Source organism: Falco peregrinus, chromosome 4 (assembly GCF_023634155.1).
Source record: "Falco peregrinus isolate bFalPer1 chromosome 4, bFalPer1.pri, whole genome shotgun sequence".
NCBI lineage: Eukaryota > Metazoa > Chordata > Aves > Falconiformes > Falconidae > Falco > Falco peregrinus.
This window is the reverse complement of record NC_073724.1, coordinates 19,367,149-19,387,342: the sequence shown is the minus strand read 5'-3', so window position 1 is coordinate 19,387,342 and position 20,194 is coordinate 19,367,149. Positions and strand designations below refer to the sequence as shown.

Here is a 20,194-nt window from a genome sequence, read left to right as displayed (position 1 = left end):
TCAGTAGGACTGCTTTAATGTTTAAAGCCCTCTGGTGATAGAAACATCGTCCTGATACAAAATCTAAATACCTGGGTGGAGCCTAGTGGAAAAGAATGTGTGTGTGTGTGTGTGTGTAATGTTGCAAAATGACAGTATGGAATTAAATTAAGGGATAGCTCATAGAATGGCTATTAAAGCTGATGTGATGATGACAATGAATCGATGAGGGGAATGAAGAGAGTAATCGTGAGAAGAAGGTATCCCAATTAGACGATGAGATGAAGTTCAGACTAACCGACACAGTAGCCTTTCTGCTGCAGCAAACATCCAGTTCTAATTGCCCAAATACATAGAGTTACATGAGACTTATACCACAGTAAATCCAGTTAAATGCATTGGGTTTATATAAACGTGAGGTCAGAGTCAAGCACCGTCCATCCATCCGTCTGTCCCCCATTCACTGTTTTGTTTCTCTTGCAAGTGAAGCAAATACCCAGTGTGCAGGGTTGTCTCCCCCACATTTCTCTGACTTTTTCTAGTACAGTTTCACAGTACTTGCACAGTTTGTTTACATTCCCCTCTTTTATTTCAGCAATGACTAGATAGTGGTTTCTCTGCTTGCTTTATACAACTGCAGGAAAAAAAAACAGCAATTAAATGTGAGTATTCTGAATGCATTTACAGAATTATTGGAAAAGTGGTTGTAATGCTCATAGTTCATTTTGTTTCTCTACTTTTTCTGTATATACTTTGCTGAGGAAGGGTATTCTTAAAAATACTGTCAAGTACTTTGTTAGAAGAGCACAAGACTTCTATCTGTACATTTAATCTTTTTAACTTAAAGGTAGCAAAAATATTTTCATTAAACAGCACATAGAGCCCAACATGGAAGAATGTGTTTGAGATGCTCAGTGTAACAGTTATTCTTGGAGAGTTTTCCATAGAAACTCCTTTTTAGAATAATAAAAAGTCTAAAATTAACATCTGCACACAGAATGCCGGTCAAGAATAGCTATCATATTTTGCAATAACTATCTTAGTCAAGTTCTTTGTATAGAAAAGCCTTTAAGAATTGTGTGGAAGTGCAATATGATTTCAAGACTTGGATACTTCTTAATGATCTCAGCAATTCATAAACCAAAAGATTACCCTTATTTCATTAGATGATATTTTAGATAAATCTACATTCTTACATTGCAATGGAATTCTTTCTCCTTTCAATGAAACTTTCTATTGCAAATGTAGAGTGCTGATGACAATCTGTTCTAACAACACAAGTTTACCTCTTTTACTGTGGTACCATCACTGTCAAAGATCTCCGTGAAAAAAACACAAGAACAGTTTTGAAAAATAATTTGCAAAAATTCTGTGAAACACTATAAGCCAAACCTCTGAATCTTTACTTTGGGAATGTTTCATTTTTTCTTAGCTATAGAATGATAAAAATGAATATGAGAAATTAATATATATTAAGAAAATACTCTTTATGGTGATTGAAAATAAAATAGCTTTTATTTTGCAGGAGGAAAAAACCAAAATCACTCTAGATTCATTTTTCTGCACCTTGTATGCTGATTTCTAGAATAACTTTGAGGTATAATAATAATGAATAATGAGGTATAATAATAAAAAAAAGTATAACAAGTTAGAACTACTAAATTTAGTTACAAAGGTGTTGCGATGTAAACACTTGAACATATTACAGGTAGGTAAGATAGGAAGATGAGTATGATTCCTTTTCTCAAAAACATGCACAGGATAGGGGGAAAAGTAGTGTACTACAAGAAGAGAACTGGTTCTTCAATTAACACTTAGAAAAGAAAGATGTTAATTCCTATGTAATCACCCATCTGCCGTGGCTTGCACATACCAAACTAGAAGACGGTCATGGGGGAGCTAATGAATGTTCATCCTTGTGCTGCCATTAAAAACAAAGCAAAGTTTTATGAAAGGCAATGCTTCTCTACTATATCCGATTCAGGCATAAACCTGATGTACCTCAAATTTACTCATTGAATTTAAGTAGATCAAGTAGTGTAACCCTAATTTCATGTAATCAAGTACATATTTTCTATTGCATTGAGAAGCAGGTAGTATGGATGTGTGATGATCTGAGTAGCTCATCTCCGGTGTGTAGAGTGAAACATCAGTGAAAGCATGGAAGACCAGAGCTCTACACTGCCTTTTCCTTTTCTTCCCATGCTTTCCCAAGTTCATTGTTGCTTAAACTTTTTAGTCTCTTAGTTGGTCTGTAATAGCAGGTAGCCCTGCAAGGCTGCTGCTAACTGTGCTTGTTTATGATGAGAGGAGCAAGGGGGAAGATTTAGAATCTGGAGCCACTGATGAAGAAACTAAAAGACACAGGAAAAAAGCACTAACATGCATAAGCATACTTGTATCTTTATTTATACGGAGAGTTGGAGGGCTGATTGTTATTGGAATTTACATTGTTCAGGTTTTGATCAAGAAGACATCTTTAAATATTTTTCCATATTTAGAGAATAATCAGTTTGTTTCATATTTCTAAAAATAAAAATGTTGCATTTGAGGTGGCTAGAGATGTCATTTGAGACTTGGTGCCATAGCCTGTGGGTTAAATCTCTGTACACATCTTTTTTCCAAGCACACTGAATTATTGTCATAATTATTTGTTCTAGTAAGTGATGAAGACAGGAGCACATAGCTGTAAAGTGATGGTTCTGGTGTGATTCTGGGCATGGTAATAGGACAAGTTGATGGAAATCTGAAAACTGCTAAACCAGATCTGTTTTAATTAACTAGTATAATCACCAAAATGCATACTACATGCTCCATGTCACAAATCTTTTTTTCTGAAACTCATTGATTGATGTGCTATGTATTTTTTGTTGTGCCCAGACCACTAACCTGTAGTACACTGAATCTATCAGCCTGAAAGCCTTGCTCGTTAGTGTGAAGAATTACCAGTAGCCATGTGTAAGTATGTGGAGAAGCTGGTATCTACAGTTTAAGGGATAATTTTTTTCTCTTGCAATTTTAACTATAGCCACACCTAGCTTTTTATAATGTTCTAGGGTATTGCTTTAAAGGCTATCCACTCCCCTAATCATAGTAGGCCTTGTGTCCTTTCTACTTCTGTGGCATCTTGATTTTTTTTTTGTGTGTGGTGTTTTTTTGTTTGTTTGTTTTTATTGCTTCATATTAATTAACTCCTGCTTGGGAAAAAAAAAATCTGATTTAGCTACAGATTATCTGCTTGTTTTCTACTTTGAAACTGAAAGTTGTGAGCATATATTTAGAGTAGTGAGTATAGATTTGAGAAAAGAAACAAAAAATATTTTCAGATACCATTTTCTTTCCCCTCAGGCTGTAGCTTGTGGCTATTTAAAGATAGAGTATGCCATAGATTAGTTGTCTTGCTATAATGAAATGGACTAGAGCACTGTGATAGAACACTGTATCTCAATTGGACTGTTAAAGTATTTCATATCTAACATGTCAGCCAACCTTGAACCAGGAAAGCCACAAACATGAGGGTAGAATGAGATGAAAGTAATACCAATTACCTGTTTTCAGTAGCTTTTCCCTGTAAATTCCTCACTCCCCACTGCCATTTTCTGGAACATCGTGTATAACTTTATCTTTGATTTAAAAAATATATTATTAATGGTATTTCTTTTCAACTGAACTTGCAGGACCACTGACACTGAGTAGACAGCTCAGTAGCAATCAAAGGTGTAAAAGATTTATAAAGGAATGAAGGCAGGTTAATTAACATTGATAATATACAGCTGTGGGCTGGCTTCAGGGGCGGCGGGTTGGCTGATGTGGTTAACATGCAGCTGTGGCTGGTTCCTACTAAGTAGTTAAATAGCTCTAAGGGGTATAAAAGAGGAGGATCAGATAAGGGAAGACCCAGAAGAAACAGATAGAAGAGAGAGTGTACCCCAAATGTAGAAGAAATAAGGAGAGGTCCTGGGAGAAGAAAGGAGCCTGGATGAGGAGAGGTTGGCTGGAAGAGGAGCCTGGAGAAGGAAGGCTGCAGGTGCAGCAAAGGCAGGAAGCAGGGTGGACTGGCTTAAAGAGGATGAAGAGACAGCATGGACAGCGGATGAACTTTTGAAACCTTGTGTGGGGATGGGTGGTGGTGCTAGGGCAAGGTGTGGGAGCTATTTATTGAAGGTAACCTGGTATGTGATGGTAAAAGCCTTGTTGCAGCTGGCTAGTTTTGCTAGTGCTGCAACACAAAGGTATGTTGCTAAAAAAGAACCACCATACTGGATGGCACTGTAAGATGCTTCTTGATTTAGCCTAAGCAACAATGTGTTAGCCACCATGCTGATGGTGGTAGATTGAGAATTTTTTTTGCTGCAGTGCTTAAAATGCTTTGCTGCTCCATGGTGGCATGAAGAATAAAGCTCCTAGGATGTACTTACATGCCACATTGTCTTCCAAGGCAATTGCTGCCACTTCACTTGTGGACAGAAAAGAGTGTACAAAGCTGTACTTTAAGCCAGGTCACTGAAACAATGTGAATAAAACATAATCTTTCAGCAATACTGATCCTGCCGTTCGAATCACTTCCGTGATCTTGTATTCTGCATCTTGTACAGTGCTGCTACAGTTCTCTACCTAGAGGGTAAGCAGGGAGAAACAGTAGAGGATGGCAAAGGGAGGGGCAGGAATTTTTAAGCCAGTTTTGCTTTTGAAGCAGTCTGTAAGTGAGCTCAGAGCTGGCTTTGGGACCATGAGAGCGATAAACCATCGTGATTTGTTATTTATGCATACTGTTGGGCCACATACAGTGGCATAAGAGCAATTATGGGGTTCCTGTTGACTCATAGGACCACCTTTCTTTTTCTGCCCATTATAAAATAACATCCATGGTTTTCCTGAAAGTCAGAGAGCTTTATGAAGAATGATACTTTGTAATTAATCTTGGGCAGTGTTGTTACCCATCTCTTCTCCACACCACAAACATGCACAGTGTTGTGACATGCTAAAAGCCACCGCACTTTAGCCAAACCAGAGTACTTCTCAGTTGGAAAGCTGCTTTTGGCTGTTTTTGTTTTTGTTTTTTTTTTTTTTTGTTTTGTTTTGCATGGAGGGCTCAACAGCTGAGGGACTGCAACAGGCCTGTAGGTCCTGCCTCATGCTGCTGATGGGGGGCACGTTTGGCAGCTGAGAGTAACCCCCAGCTGGCCCTTGGCTCAGGCTGTGAGGTTTGAGTGGACCCAGGTGTTTTTACTCTTTCACAGGAACCTCAAGTAAATATACTGTGGTAAACAGAGAAATATTACAGTTGTGAGCCAGCATGAACTGAAAATAAGTTTGAAGACTGGAAGTTTTTAATTAAATTCAAATCTATGCTAATGTTGTTTCTCTTTTCTGCTTTTGTCCAGGGGCTGTAGAGATGCCAGCTGAACCCTGCGTGACGTTTCCAGCAGCTTTGGATGTCTTTTGATATCCACTGGGGGGTAAAGCTTTGCACTGTCGCTCTGTTAGCCAAGGGTTACCAAAAGACAGAGGGCTACAACCATGCTCCTCCTGTACTGTTCAGTGTGTCACAAGTCCTAGAAGGCTTTTTATCTGCATTGTACTTCCAGAGCAATACCAAGTAGAAAGAGGGACCAGATAGTCTGCCACCGTTTTTTCTCAAGATCAAGCTAAAAAAAAAAGTTGCAAATACTTGTACAAAAGAAGACGTTGAGATTAGAAAGTGGCAATTTAAAAATGAGATGCATATAATAAAGCGTGGTGTTATCAAACAGATTTTATTCCTGTCGTTTAAGACTTCCTTAGAGTGACAGAATAGGGCTTGTTTCTGTCTTTCATTCTCTGAACAGTCTGAATTTATCTCCTCAGAGTAAAAATGTCCTTTTTATACTGTACATTGTGAACTTTGTTTTGTTTGGGTTTTTTCTTACTATTCACAGCAAAGTGATAATATGTGATCATTGACTGCATATGATTCTTTAAGCCATAGAACCAAAAGTTAATAGAAGAAACAGTGTAGTTGAGCTATAATGACATAATAACAACATTTTTCTGTTTCCTCAGGACCTTTCACTTCAAGGCTATAAACTGTTCTACACACAAGTATGTAGCCTACAGTAAGCTTGGTGCACTAAAAGATAACTTGTATTTGTCTTGTTTTAAAAAATGAGGAAGGAGGATGATTGATTTACTGAAATTATTAATCTATCAAGTAATATAATGAAAAGCATGAATAACTACCATACTCGCACACATGGTTTTCTGGATGAGAGCCCAGGTGAGTAGGGAAGCCAGTGCTGGGTACTGAACCAAGAGGAGCCAGCTGTCCCGCTGCTCCACAGATGTGTTTCCACAGTGGAAAATTCTGTCTGTTACTGGTCCTTGCCAGTATTAACAGTTTTTTCACTTTTTTTTTTTAATGCTGATTTTAATTACATCATTTAGCTCTTAATAGTGCTAAATCAGTTGGCGTTCTTGATGGCTGCTGTTGTATCTTGGCCAACTGGGGATTGGGTTGAAGACCACCATCAGCTAAATTGTAAAGCACCAAAACAAACATCTATTTCACAAATTTTAATACATTTTAATGTAAAATACAGTTTTCCTTTGCAGGGAGTGGCTAGTTTCTTCTTGGTTTCAATCTTTTGGGGAGGAAGGGCAGTAGAGAGGTGTAGGGGGTTGACCCTTGCTGGATGCCAGGTGCTCACTAAAGCTGCTCTACCACTTCCCCTTCTTAGCTGGGCAGGGGAGAGAAAATACAACAAAAGGCTCATGCATTGAGATAAGAGCATGGAATCACTCAGCAATTACTGTCACAGGCAAAACAGTCTCATCTTGGGGAAATTAGTTTATTACCAATCAAATCAGAGTAGGGTAATGAGAAATAAAACCAAATCTTAAAACACCTTCATACCATCCTCCTTTCTTCATGAGCTCACCTTCACTCCTGATTATTTCTTCCTGCTGAGCAATGCAAGGGAACAGGGAATGGGAGTTGTGATCAGTTCATCACACGTTGCCTCTGGTGTTCCTTCTTCCTCATTCTCTTCCCCTGCTCCGCTGTGGGGTCTCTCCCATGGGAGACAGTCCTCTGTGAACTTCTCCAATGTGAGTCCTTTCCACAGGCTGCAGTTCTTCACACATTGCTCCAGTGTGGGTCCCTTCTGTGGGACAGAGTTCTTCAGGAACAGACTGCTCCAGTGTGGGTTCCCCATGGGGTCACAAGCCCTGTCAGCAAACCTGCTCTAGCCTGGGCTGCTCTCTCCATGGGTCCACAGGCCCTGCCAGGTGCTTGCTCCATCACAGGCTTCCCACCAGGTCACAGCCTCCTTCAGGCACATCCACCAGCTCTGGTGTGGGATCCTCCATGGGCTGCAGGTGGATATCTGCTCCACTGTTCACCTCCATGCGCTGCAGGGGCACAGCCTGCCTCACCGTGGGCTTCACCACGGGCTGCAGGGGAATCTCTGCTCTGGTGCCTGGAGCAACCCCTGCCCCTCCTTTTCAGTGGCCTTGGTGTCTGCGGAGCTGTTACTCTCTCAGTCTCGCTCCTCTCCTCTGCTGTAGTTCTTCTGCCGTTCCCATCCCCCTTCTTAAACAAGTTATCCCAGAGGTGCTCCCACCATCACTGACTGGCTTGGCCTTGACCAGCAGCGGGCCCATCTCTGAGCCGGCTGGCATTAGCTCCGTCAGACATGGGGGAAGCTTCTGGCATCTTCTCACAGAAGCCACCCCTGTAGCCTGCTGCTACCAAACCCTTGCCATGCGAGCCCCATGCAGAAGGCTGGTGATGGCGAGGGGGAGGTAGCGTTAGGCTTGTTCGTGTCGTGGCTCAGCCTCAGCAGGAAGCTGGGCACTGAAGACCCCTTCCACCAGCCACCAGGCTGCCGGCCTTAGCGGTGTCACCCCAGCATTTGTGATGCTTACTCCAGGATGGCTGAACATACACCTTGAGGCCGGCCAAAAGCTGTCGTTTTCAGGGATGACGTTACTGCCCAGGGTAACGAGGCCTGTTGAGGCAAAGGGGGCAACGCCTAACGCCCGCAGCGTAGTGCAGCCAACACACACACAAGGGGCCTCTGAAGAGAGAGTTAAAAGCGGGGGGCGAGAAGGGCCGGCCCCGTCCCGCAGGCCCGGCGCCGAACCTCGAGCCCCCGCCCTGGGCCGCCGGTGCCGCCTGGCGGCCGCGGGCAGAACGGCGGGCGGAACGGTGCTGCCGCCGCCGCTGTTTCCGGCGGAGCCGTGGGAGGAGGCACCGGGGCGGCGGGGCGGGGCCGGAGCATGGCGGCGCGCGGGGCCGTCCGCTGCCTGCGGGGCTGGCAGGAGGGGCGCCGTGAGTGGCGGGGCGCCGGGCGTGCTTCGGGCTCGTCCCGCGCCGGTGCTTTGAGGGCGGCCGTGCCTGGCCAGGCGGTGCGGTGCGGTGCGGCGCCGGTCCGGGCCCCGCCGGGCTGCGGAGGCCGCTTTGGGGGGCAGGCCCGGGGCGCCGTGGCGCAGCGCGGGCGCGGCTGGCCTGTGCCTGAGGGAAGGGCCTTTGCAGCCGGGGAGCCTCACGGAGCTTCCCTTGCGTCGGGGTTCTCGGTTTGGCTCCCCGCAGGCGTTGCGGGGGCCGGGGATGGCCGGGCGGTGAGAGCTGCTGGAGTGCTGACCTCGTGCGCATTGAGACAGACGGACAGCTTAGCAGTGCAGTGGCGTGTCTTCCTTTCTGTAGAAACCACCATCTTATAAAAAGGCTTTGAAAAACGATTCTTGCTGATTTTAGATCATTCCTTTTACTAGGGTTCATCTCCACACCAGCTGTTTCGAGACTGACATCTGAGGAAGTGATTCAGATGCGCAATGAGCTCTTCACCAAAGAGAAGGAGAGGCAGTTGTCTCTTTATCCACGAATTGAGAAAATAGAAGTGAAATACACTGGGAAATCGCACCCTGGCAGCGTGTTTGTAATGAACAAAGCTTTGTCTACTCCGTACAATTGTGCCATGCGTAAGTAAATGGACTCTTAAACTAACATTGTGGCATTGACGATGAAAATTGTGCTGCGCGTTGTACTTGTCATCTCAATGTGAAGTGTTAATATTATTGATGTTTTAATGACTGAGATAACAGACATGCATTCAGAATATTTATGTTTTGTAAGTTTAAAGTTCATTTTTACTAAAATACATCAGTAGAAGCTGAGCTGATTTTTGGGTGAGTTAACAGCTCATCCTTCCAAGGAATTTACAGAAGTGACACTTGCAGTTTGTTGTTACAAATGCAGGGGTCTGAACTGCTGGCTCAGAGCAATATAATTAATAACTGTGTAACACTTTTTTTACTTTCTTTAGACTTAAGTGAATGGCACTGCAAGAAATCTGTTCTAGCTCTTGTGGATGGCGAAGTCTGGGATATGTATAGACCCTTGACCAAATCATGTGAAATTCAGTTCCTTACTTTCAAAGATGAAGATCCAGAGGAAGTAAACAAGGTAGGGCTGTATCTTATCCCATTGTAGGCGACCCTGATTATGACCACTTGATTCCGTATGCCCTTTTTAGTTCCATGTTTGTCTGTTTTCTTGAACTTTGTTGGCATGAAAGTTCAGATATTTTTAGTAGTTGGTTAGTGCATCGTGGTTATCATTAGCTGGACCAGGGTGTGGGCTAGGTGATGTGTGGGCATCCCTTTCAACCTGTATTGTCATATTATTCTAAGATTTCAGATTTAAATATCTCTTGGGAAACCTCTGGCTTGCATTTTAAGTGCGGGTTTGATTTTTTTTTTTAATTGATTCTATATGAATCATCATCTCCAAATAGAACTTTAAATACTAGAGACAGCAATGCTTAGGTTGACAGCTAGGTTTGTGCATCATTCAGTTAAATGTAGGTATTCTTTCAGAATAAATAGCTCATGTTTTTCTGATACGGATTGTTAGCTTCTAGGTGATACATCTCTGTTTTGAAATTCTCTTTATAGGCCTATTGGCGTTCCTGTGCCATGATCATGGCATGTGTGTTAAAGCGGGCATTCAAAGATGAGTACTCAGTCAATATGATTAAAGCTCCAGAAGTGCCAGGTGATATAAGTGTTCTATATTCATTGTCTTGTCTTTTGCTGCTTCTTAAGTGAGTGTCTGATAGTGTTACCAAAAGAACAGAGGCTCGTTTTCCAATGATTGATTGGCATTAGCACTGATAAGTGTATTACATACTGTTGTTGTTGTAGCCTTTAGTTAATAGTAATCACACTGAAAACAATTTTGTTATCAAAATACAGAAAATACATCTGTGTTGCAGCTGGGTTTCAGACCAATTAAGTGAAGTGATTTTATGGGTTAAGTTAATAACTCAAGGACACAACCTTTTTATTGTGAAGTTACATGAGTAAGGTATTTAGATGTGATGTATTTCTAATAATTTCATAACCTTACGACCACTTGAGTTACTAAAAATTAGAATGTATAAATCAAGTTGGAAGATTATTGAAGTACAAACAGGGTTGGTAACAACTTTTGCTCATCTGTGACCTGATTTAAGATATATTAAAGTGAGAAAATGCACAAGAGATGAGTTATTTAAATAACAAAGCATGCGTGATTATGCATTTGATATATAAGAAAGTTGGTTGTTGGTCATGTGAAGTCCTTCTGCAATTGATTCCCTTTTTAGCATGTTCAACATTTGTCTTGATTGGGAAGTGTAGAGTGAATATTCCAGTTCTACCAGGGTTTGGAATAATCTTGTATATACTAACCTATATCATTATACCGTATGTATAGAAATAGCGTGAGCTTGCTGGTTTCATAAGCTTGATTTCTAAGATGACAATAACTGAAAATATACACAAAGAGTGTTCTAATGACTCAAAGAAGTTTGTGTTGCCTTTATCATAAATTTGTGCCATGCTTGTGTCATAGATAAACATTTTACTTCAGCTTTAATATTGTCTGATTTCTGTATGTAATAAATTCTTTTTTACAATTTAATAGTGTAGATTTACTTTCATGTATGATACATGCAAAGGAAAGAATGAAATGTTTTCAAAGTTGTTTTTTTTTTTTTCTTTCAATGTTAGATGCAGTTTTGGGAAGCTGTATAATTGTTTTTCCTCTTTAATGGGATTGTTTTATACTGACATTACATTAAAATAATTTCAAATTACTTTCTCATTCAGTAAAGTGAAATGAAAATGATACAGGTTTCATCTGCCATTTGACTATATAATCACAGCTGAAAATTAGTGTTTTATAATGGATTTCTTGGGATTATTCTGTTTCTCTTCATGTTGATAGATTTATAAGAATGTATTATGGCAATGAAATACATACTTTGTTACAAACATGAGTATTTTTCTCTTTGGAATTGGAATTGCAGTGATCTCTGGAGCTTTCTGTTATGATGTCATTTTGGACAATAGACTGAATGACTGGAAACCAACAAATGTAAGCACAATAACTTCTTGCCTGGAAAGTTGTATATCTTGCATCCTTGTCCAGTGTTTCTTTTCTAATGGGGGAGAGGGGGCAGTGAGTTTTTTACTTTTTATTGGGTATATCTACACTAGTTTTTTGGGTTTTTTTTGGATGAGGAGTACTCTTTGGTAACTAATCTTGGCATTGACCACATATTGGCTCACATTGCAGAGTGCTTTTACAGCACACAGACTGGGTTCCTTTCAGATGAAACTAAACCTTGAGCTGTCCTCCAGATGCCCACAGGTTTTAGGTCTGTGAGACTAGAGTAACTTCTGGTCTGAAATACAATTTCAAAAACGGTTGGTGGGGCTATTGGAACCTCAGTGCAATCTTTGTTACTATACAGATCTGCTCCTATTCAGCTGCTCTTGCCTAGTAACATAGATGCAACTATAGTGTTTGTGTTATTAGACCCCTTTGAAAATAAAAATGTGTGTAATAATGTGTATTTTCACCTAGTGGTTTACAGCATTATCAGTTGATTGATGTAAAAGAACTGTGAGCACATTCAGCGGAAGCTCACCTTAACATTTTGCTTATATTTTGTGCTCTTCAGTAAATCTAATAATGTAAAACCTCTTAAGTCTCAAAATGCTTTTGGTAGCTGGTGTGATCACAGAGGTTTTACTCATCTGGCACCTGTTCTTGTCGTTATGCCCAAGTATCAGCAGAGGCATGTGTGGCTAACAAAGCAGTATTGGTACAATGCAGAATTTTTCTTCAGTATGATCTTGTAGCTGAAGTAACAGTTTGAAATATTTTCTGTGTGACTTATAAATTCAATTTCTTGTCATAACAATTTCTTCTTTATCAGTAAACCTGAATTATGCAGAGCTTTGGATTCTGGACCAAGGAGATCAATTTTGATTTATTAAATATTCAGTACTTTTTTCCCTTTGATTCCATCACAATAGAGTTAATTTATAAGTGGAGTCATGACTCTGGGCAAAAAAGATACATAGATGAGTATTTAACAGTAGCAAGGTGGTGTATATATGTGTATATATCACGTAGGGAAAACCTGAGAAGTTTAACTCCAATTAACATATATTGTTTCTGATGGAAAAATGCTTTGTGATTTGAATGGGCATTGAATCAGTCCATATAAACAGTGATGATCTGTAGGAATCTGTTGCTGATAAACAGTAAGAGTTACAGTCCTACAGCTATATTCTTATATTTAGTGTTTGTAGTAGATGATCCTTATTGCTTTGACTAATATTTGGTGTTTCCTATGCTGTGCCTACTACAGCTGTGAAACAGTGGTGACAGCTTTATATGTATCAACTGTTTTTTAGGATGACTTCCGTTCTTTTACAAGGGATGCCAGTAAGCTAATTCATAAGGACCTGCCATTTGAAATGCTGCATGTTGAAGCAAAAATAGCACGTGAAATGTTTCAGCATAACAGGTAAGTGTCTGAATTTGCCTTTCTTTTAGAAGGCAATCAGAAATTCATTTAGATCTCTCTTGGTTTTGTAAATCTAAAATAAGATGTGACATATGAAGTAAGAAGGTACTTCCCCTGCTACCCTGAATGAGCCTGCCTCCATTCTGTTTGTTTGCACCTTATTTCATTTTTAATGTTCTCTCCAGAGGCCAACACCAGGCGCCTTTACTGGGTGTAGATTTGTGACAAATGGAAAGACTGTAGTGGACTTAGTTTAATATTGAGCTTCAAGATTTCACTGCTTTTGAGTTGAAGCTCTGGTGGTTAGACTTGATGTGCTAGTTACTCTCAGCCTTTGCTGAGAGGCTTTCATATTCGGAGAAATGCAGATTTTTCATATCTTGGTATCTTCATATGAAGATTTGATGAAATGCAGGTTTTGAGCTCTGCAGGGGGAAAATGGATAAAAACTCTGGCCTGTGCTATAACAGAATTTCAAAACACTCCAGTCTTTGCTGAAAAAATGCTTAATCAATGTTTTGGGAAAAAATTCTCTGGTCCACAGCTTTTTGGCGGTTGGAGAGAGGTGGGGGAAATGATAAATATTTTATCTTTTTGTGAAGGGAAAAAAATATGCTAAGGCTGCAAAAATAAATATTTTTTTAGTTTAATAATTAAGATGATATTAATGTGACATACAGACTAGCATCTCTGCTGTGTTGGCTGGGAAGCATTGACAGCAGGTGGGAGCTGACTTTTGGTAATAGCTTTAGACGTTTTATGTGTATTTTTCTGTGTGTAGAAAGAGCAGAGAACACTTTGCTGTCTTGCAGATGACCAGCTGTTGAGGACTGCACATTGTTGCATAAGATCAGTTTAGGTGATTTGATAATGTCTTCTAGTCTTACATGTGACTTGAAAATCTTATTTTTATTTGAAGTGGTAGGTTCATTTTATTTTTCTGAATAAAACTGCTGAGAGAGCATGGCCTTCCTATAACAGATGTGCAGAACAGAATACACTAGAATAGTCTAATCTCATTTGGAAGGGCCCTACAATGATCATCTAGTCCAGCTGCCTGACCAATTCAGGGCTGACCAAAAGTTAAAGCATGTTGTCCAAATGCCTCTCTAAACATCGCCAGGCTTGGGACATCAACCACCTCTCTAGAAAGCCTGTTCCAAGTGTTTGACCACCCTCTTGGCAAAGAAATGCTTCCTAATGTCCAGTCTAAACCTGCTCTGGAGCAGCTTTGAACCATTCCCATGTGTCCTGTTAGTGGATTCCAGGGAGAAGAGCTCAGCACCTCCCTCTCTGCTTCCCCACCTCAGGAAGCTGTAGAGAGCCATACGGTCACCCCAGAGCCACCTTTACCCCAAACTAGAAAAGCCCAAAGTTCTTAGCCAGTCCTCATGGGACATGCCTTCAAGCCCTTTCACCAGCTTTGTTGCCCTCTGGATGCATTCAGGGACCTTCTTCACATCCTTAAATAGTGGGGCCCAGAACTGCAGACGGTACTGCAGGTGAGGCCACACCAACGCTGAATATAGCGGGATAATCACCTCTCTCGACTGGCTGGTTATGCTGTGTTTGATGCACCCCGGGATGCATTTTGCCCTCTTGGCTGCCAGGGCACCCAGCTGACTCGTACTGAGCCTGCTGCCAACCAGCACCCCCAGATCCCTTTCTGCGGGGCTGCTCTCTGCCACTCCTCTCCCAGTTTGTACTTGTGCCTGTCATTACTCCCTCCCAGGTGCAGAATCCGGCATTTGGACTTGCTAAATTTCATCCCATTAGTCATTGCCCAGTGTTCCAATCTATCTAGATCTTTCTGCAAGGCCTCTTGTCCATGAAGAGAGTCAACAGCACCCCCCAGTTTGATACCATCAGCAAACTTGCAAATGGTGCATTCAACTCCTGCATCCAGATCGTTGATTAATGTATCGAACGGAACTGGCCCTAGAGTGGAGCCCTGAGGAACACCGCTGGTGACTGGTCGCCAGCCAGATGTGGCCCCATTCACAGCAAGTCTTTGAGCTCTGCCCTTCAGCCAGTTCTTCACCTGGTGCCCTGTGAACCCACTCATCCCACAGTTGTGCAGTTCGTCCAGAAGGATGCTGTGAGGGACAGTATCAAAAGCCTTAACTAAAATCCAGAAAAATGACATCCATGGCCTTTCATTCATCCACTAGGCAGGTGATCTTATCATAGAAGGTTTTTCTAGGAACTGAGGTTAGACTGGCAGGTCTGTATGACATGCTTTAAGAAACATCAGTATGTTTTGTCCTATAAAATTAAGGCTTTAAACCTGTTTCAAAGCTCACATAAATAGGAGCATGATTTTTGAGAATGCTTCTTAAATTGATCTCTTAAGTATTTTTATAAGAACTGGGTGCTAAAGGTGAGGATTTTTAAAATCTTTTTTTTTTGTCTTATTCAGATACAAAATGGAGATGATAGAACGAAAAGCTTCTCAGAATACGGAAGGAATTGTAATGTTACATAGGTGAGCAAAACTGCACTCTTACTCTATAAGGATTTTCTGAAATATTTGCTAATACAAATTCTGCAAATGACAGCAGTAAGCTACTTATGGTGGTTTTCAATTTAGGAATCACTTGTATTTATTGCTGTCTGTAGTCTGTCTTACAAAGCTGTTGTTTAGGTGTGGGATTTTGTTTTTTATACAACTGTTGTTTTGTGATACTTACACTTGGTGGGTCTCACTATGTTTCTGTTAAAGGTGGTAAGTGCTGGAGAAGTCTTACTGCCTTAGATGCTTTTATGTAAAATCTAAATAAATCTCTAGAGCTTGACAGGTTAAATAAAATACAAACCAAATACTTGTTTGAAAACAAGAGTTAGGACTGTATAGTGGATTTTTCTTCCAAAGTTGTCAAGATCTTCTGTCATGGTTTAACCCCAGCCAGCAAGTAAGCACCACACAGTCACTTGCTCACTTCCCTGCCCCCAGCAGGGTGGGGAGGAGAATTGTGGAAAAAGGTAAAACTCATGGGTTGAGATAAGAGCAATTTAATAATTGAAATAGAAGAAAATATAATAATAATAATAACAATAACAGTAATGAAGAGGAGAGGGGGAGAGAGAGGAATAAAATGCAAAAGGAAGAAAAACCCAAGTGATGTACAATACAGCTGCTCATGACCCACTGACTGATGTCCAGCCCAAGCAGTGACTGGCAGGCCCTGGCCAAGTCCACCCAGTTTATATAGGGGCATGACTTTCTATGGTATGGAACATCCCTTTGGCTGGTGCAGGTCACCTGTCCTGGCTGTGTCCCCTCCCAGTTTCCCGTGCCCCTCCAGCCCTCTCCCTGGCAGGGCCTGAGGAACTGACAAGCCCTTGACTTAGTGTATGCATTACCCAGCAACAACTAAAACATCAGTGTGCTATCAACCTTATTCTCATACTAAATTCAAAACACAGCATTGTACCAGCTACTGAGAAGCAAACTAACTGTCCCAGTGGAAACCAGGACCTTCCTAACTGACAGGTTACTGCCTTGTGGTGGTGATGAGAATGGAGCTGGCTGCTGGTATACAGTGTAAAGATAGAAAGTTCTTTGGCTGGAGGCAGGAAGCTTGTATTGTAACTTGCACGTAAAAGAATTTGTGACTAGCTTAGGCTGGTGTAGGATGCTCAGTTTTCTAGATGTTTAAATCGTTCTGCATTTGATTTTGGAGTTCACATCTCTAAAGGAAAAGATGTCTTTGCAGCAATGGTTCTTGAAATTTTAGAACAATATTGTGTCTGTTCTCTCCTTCCTTGCACTCTGTAGCTCATTCCATAAGAGGGAAAGTGGGCTTACCTATTGATTTCTGAGAGCGATTTGTTCTCAGTATTCTTTTGCTGTACATCATCTTGCCTCTCACTTAATTGATTTTCAGTTTTCCAAGACCTGAAAGGGAAATACCTGTGCAGGTTTTAAATGCTGTACTGTGGAAAATACTGTCGAGACAAATCTTTTTGTGGTGAATGGCAGCTTCATCCTGCTTTTCAAGCCAACATGGCTTCAGAGATTTGTTAAACCTAGGATTCTCTTTCTATGAGGTTTAAATCTCCTAAGGTTGTTTTAGGAAACTGTGTGACCTGTACTTTTGCTCCAGGAAACTTAGAAGTGCCAATCTAGTGATTTGGTTTGAGATTTCTGTGGATTTTCTTTCATCTGTTTTGTAGATAAGAATTTGCTATTCAAAAATAAAAACAAATAGGCTTGTACTTCTCTCCAACTGTATTTGACATAGGTTTTTTGTTTTCTCCCATCAGGTTTGGTGACTTTGTAGATGTTAGTGAAGGCCCTCATATTCCAAGGACAGGTTTCTGTTTCCAGTATGAGATAACGGCAGCCCATAACCTTCAGACTAATGAATCTGAACTGATAAGGAGGTTCCAGGGTGTGTCCCTGCCAGTCCATTTAAAGGTAACTAATCCATTTTGTACAGGTTTTCTTTCTTTAAGTTACGGCATTTGCCTTACTTTCCAGCCTTGATTATATGCTGTGCTGGTAACTGAATGTAATTCGGAGGTGAGAACAGTAGCAGAAAGGGAAGGCTCATGATGATGGCTGTGTTGAATATTTGGGGTTTCTTTTCCTGGAACTATTGTGGATGTGAAATCAGAACTAGAAAAGTTTGCATCAGAAGGCCCTTGATGTTATTTTTCAGTACTGAAAGTGTTGTTTCAGTTGTGCAGTTTCTGTATGGACATTTAATTCACCTTGCCTTAGTTGTGCATGCTGATCTTCTGAAACTGAGGCCTCTGACGGTGTTTATTCAGATTCAGAAAAGAGCAGAACTTGAAATTTGTACTCATGATAAAGGATACCATTTCATAGTCTTTCATGACACCTAAGTAAAACTTAACAACTATAACAAAAAAAGTCCTAGCAGTAATCAATCTTCAAGGCTTTGCAGAACTGTGGGTGGAGATGAGTCTTTCTCCCCATTCCTGTTGACTTAGGTGATTTTGACCTGTGGTCTAGCACATGTGCTATTGTCTCAGGTGGGGAAATTTTCAAGGGACAAGGGGCACTGGGTTCCTCACCTCACCTCTGTGCTTCCTTCCTCATCATAAGATTTTGCCCATTACGCCCTCAATGATTCCACACAGTGAACGGATGTGATCGGCGTTTATTTAAGTCCCTTAAAAGAACATGTGCAAATTGGACACTCAAATCATAAGCTGTAGCATCTGAATTAGGAATTGTTATGGTTTTGTGCCAGCATTTCTATGCAGTTGTCAGAATCTATTCTAAGGTGTGGTGTTTTTTTTTAACCTACACTAACATAATTTAATGACATTTAATACAGGCTCACCATGTCGTGTGGCACAAACTGCTGGAAAGATCAAAGAGGCTGGTAAGTCTCGTTAGTGATGAATATTACCAAATACAAAGATATGCTGTGATAGAGTAGAATTTGAATGATTAGGGATGGGTAATATGTTCAAGAAAATACCTTTAGGAAGGGAAATATTTGCAGGTGAAGAAAAATGGGATGCACGGGAAATCTAACTGCTGTGTAGTAGAGGATGTGCTAGTATTGTTTCTGAAGTCTGATTATTAAAATGCATTGTACAGTTAAAACATACATTATTCAATTGATATAATTTGTACTATTAAAAAAAACAACCTTGGAGTGGATAATATCAGACTTTCCATCTATGGCTCTGAAGCTGTCTGCTTCTGCAAGTCCCACATACTTTTTATAGTAATTTCTCTAAGCTGTTGTTAATTATCACTTTAAACTATATTAGTATTTTTCAAATTCAATTCTAGAATTATTATTGGTATCACGTGTGTAAAATTCAAAATTATTTTTCCCTGTTTTAATCACAAACATGATATAAGAAGTCTAAAATAATGGAAGAATGTATTTACACTTACCCAGATTTTAAGTAATAAGTTTTCTGCCACAGGTTAGGAGAACACATGCAAACATGTTTCTGATAAGGAAATGCAGGGGTAAAATCTAGTACCACTGGGTGAACTGAGGTGGAAGCTACTGGGCGTACAAGGGAATGCTATTTCAGTCAACTGCATAAATGCACTAGTTTGGGTATTTTTTGCCTGTTTAAAACCTACATGGAAAAGAAGAGTTCCTTGCAAACATTCTTCTGTTAAACAACCAATGTTTCAAAGTTGGAATGTACTTACCCAAGAGAAGCTTTACAATGACTGAGTAAATGGAAAAGGCAAATTTTTAAGATATATGGAACTATAAAATACCCTAAGCTGCATATGACCAGAGACTCACTATCAAGGCGTGGTTAAATGTAGGAGATCTTCGTAAGATGTTTTGGAGCCTTCAGATCATATATTTTACTTATTTGTGTGGCAAGAGAAGAAAACAGTGCTGAAACTTGTTAATCAAAGATGTGTTCAGAACCTAGCCCACGTTATTTTTCTATGAAATAACTTTGAAGATGCTTGTCATTCAGGTTGTTTAACTTTAGAGAAAAATAATTGTCTTTGCAGGCTGTCCTACAAGTGACAGTATGAGGAGAGCATTTCCAGCATCAAGGATAATTAAATAATTGTTAAAAATATAACAAAATTGATTTTTCTGCAGGTCACTGAAGAAAAATACTTGGAAGCAACAGCAGAACATCAAGAGGCAAAAGTTGAAACCGAAGAAGGAAAAACTGTATCAATTTAAATTAAGTTTAACCTCTAAATGTACATAATAAAATGTGTATTTTTACATGATATATTTGTGCTGCATAGAAAGATTTCTCAGGTAATCAATTTGAATTCTGTGGACCTAAATCACAGATATATACAAAGCCATTATCAGACATTTCAGTCCACTTTAAAGATTTCACTCCAAAAAACACCCCAAAAAAAGGGGGGACGTGTGTGTGTGTGTGTTATAAAATTGCTTGGAGGGGGGAATTACATATCTAATATTATAACAACCCTTTAGGGAAAAATATATATTTTATTTGCGATAACTCATCTTGCAAGTTATCCTTGTTATCTTGACAACAATTGTATGTGTTGGTACATTGTCCTCTGATTAGTGCAGTTTGGCCTACAGACTGGCAGCTGAAAAGGCCGTCCCCTTTTTCTTGGTGTCATTTCAAGACCCTTTGTTTGGCCTTCCATTAAGAAAATATTTATTTCCAATTTCTGACCTGATGTGTTTGTTTCTTGCCAAAACTTCATGATGAAATTCCACTGAGTTCTTTGCCTACTACAATAGAAGGTTGAGACAAATAATATCTTACAAAAAACCCCAAACCAAACAAAAACAAAAAAGTGCTCTTTCAGAAGCCCTTAAATTACAAAATAATACTATTTTACTGATTTGATTTCCTGTCAGAATTGAAATTACTCTATTGTGTTTCCGATTCAAAAGACTCCATTCAGT

At 40.3% G+C, this 20,194-nt stretch overlaps 1 protein-coding gene across 1 annotated transcript; it reads left to right on the top strand.

Moving 5' to 3' along the window:
- The first annotated feature begins 8,208 nt into the window (after positions 1 to 8,208).
- On the top strand, positions 8,209 to 19,530 carry MRPL39 (mitochondrial ribosomal protein L39). The gene is made up of 10 exons (XM_055802584.1): positions 8,209 to 8,290; positions 8,734 to 8,940; positions 9,285 to 9,424; positions 9,916 to 10,015; positions 11,313 to 11,380; positions 12,712 to 12,824; positions 15,244 to 15,309; positions 17,091 to 17,244; positions 18,134 to 18,181; positions 19,394 to 19,530. The coding sequence occupies exons 1-10, from the start codon at positions 8,239 to 8,241 to the stop codon at positions 19,478 to 19,480; spliced, it is 1,035 nt and encodes a 344-aa protein (XP_055658559.1). The 5' UTR covers positions 8,209 to 8,238; the 3' UTR covers positions 19,481 to 19,530.
- The last annotated feature ends 664 nt before the right edge of the window (positions 19,531 to 20,194 follow it).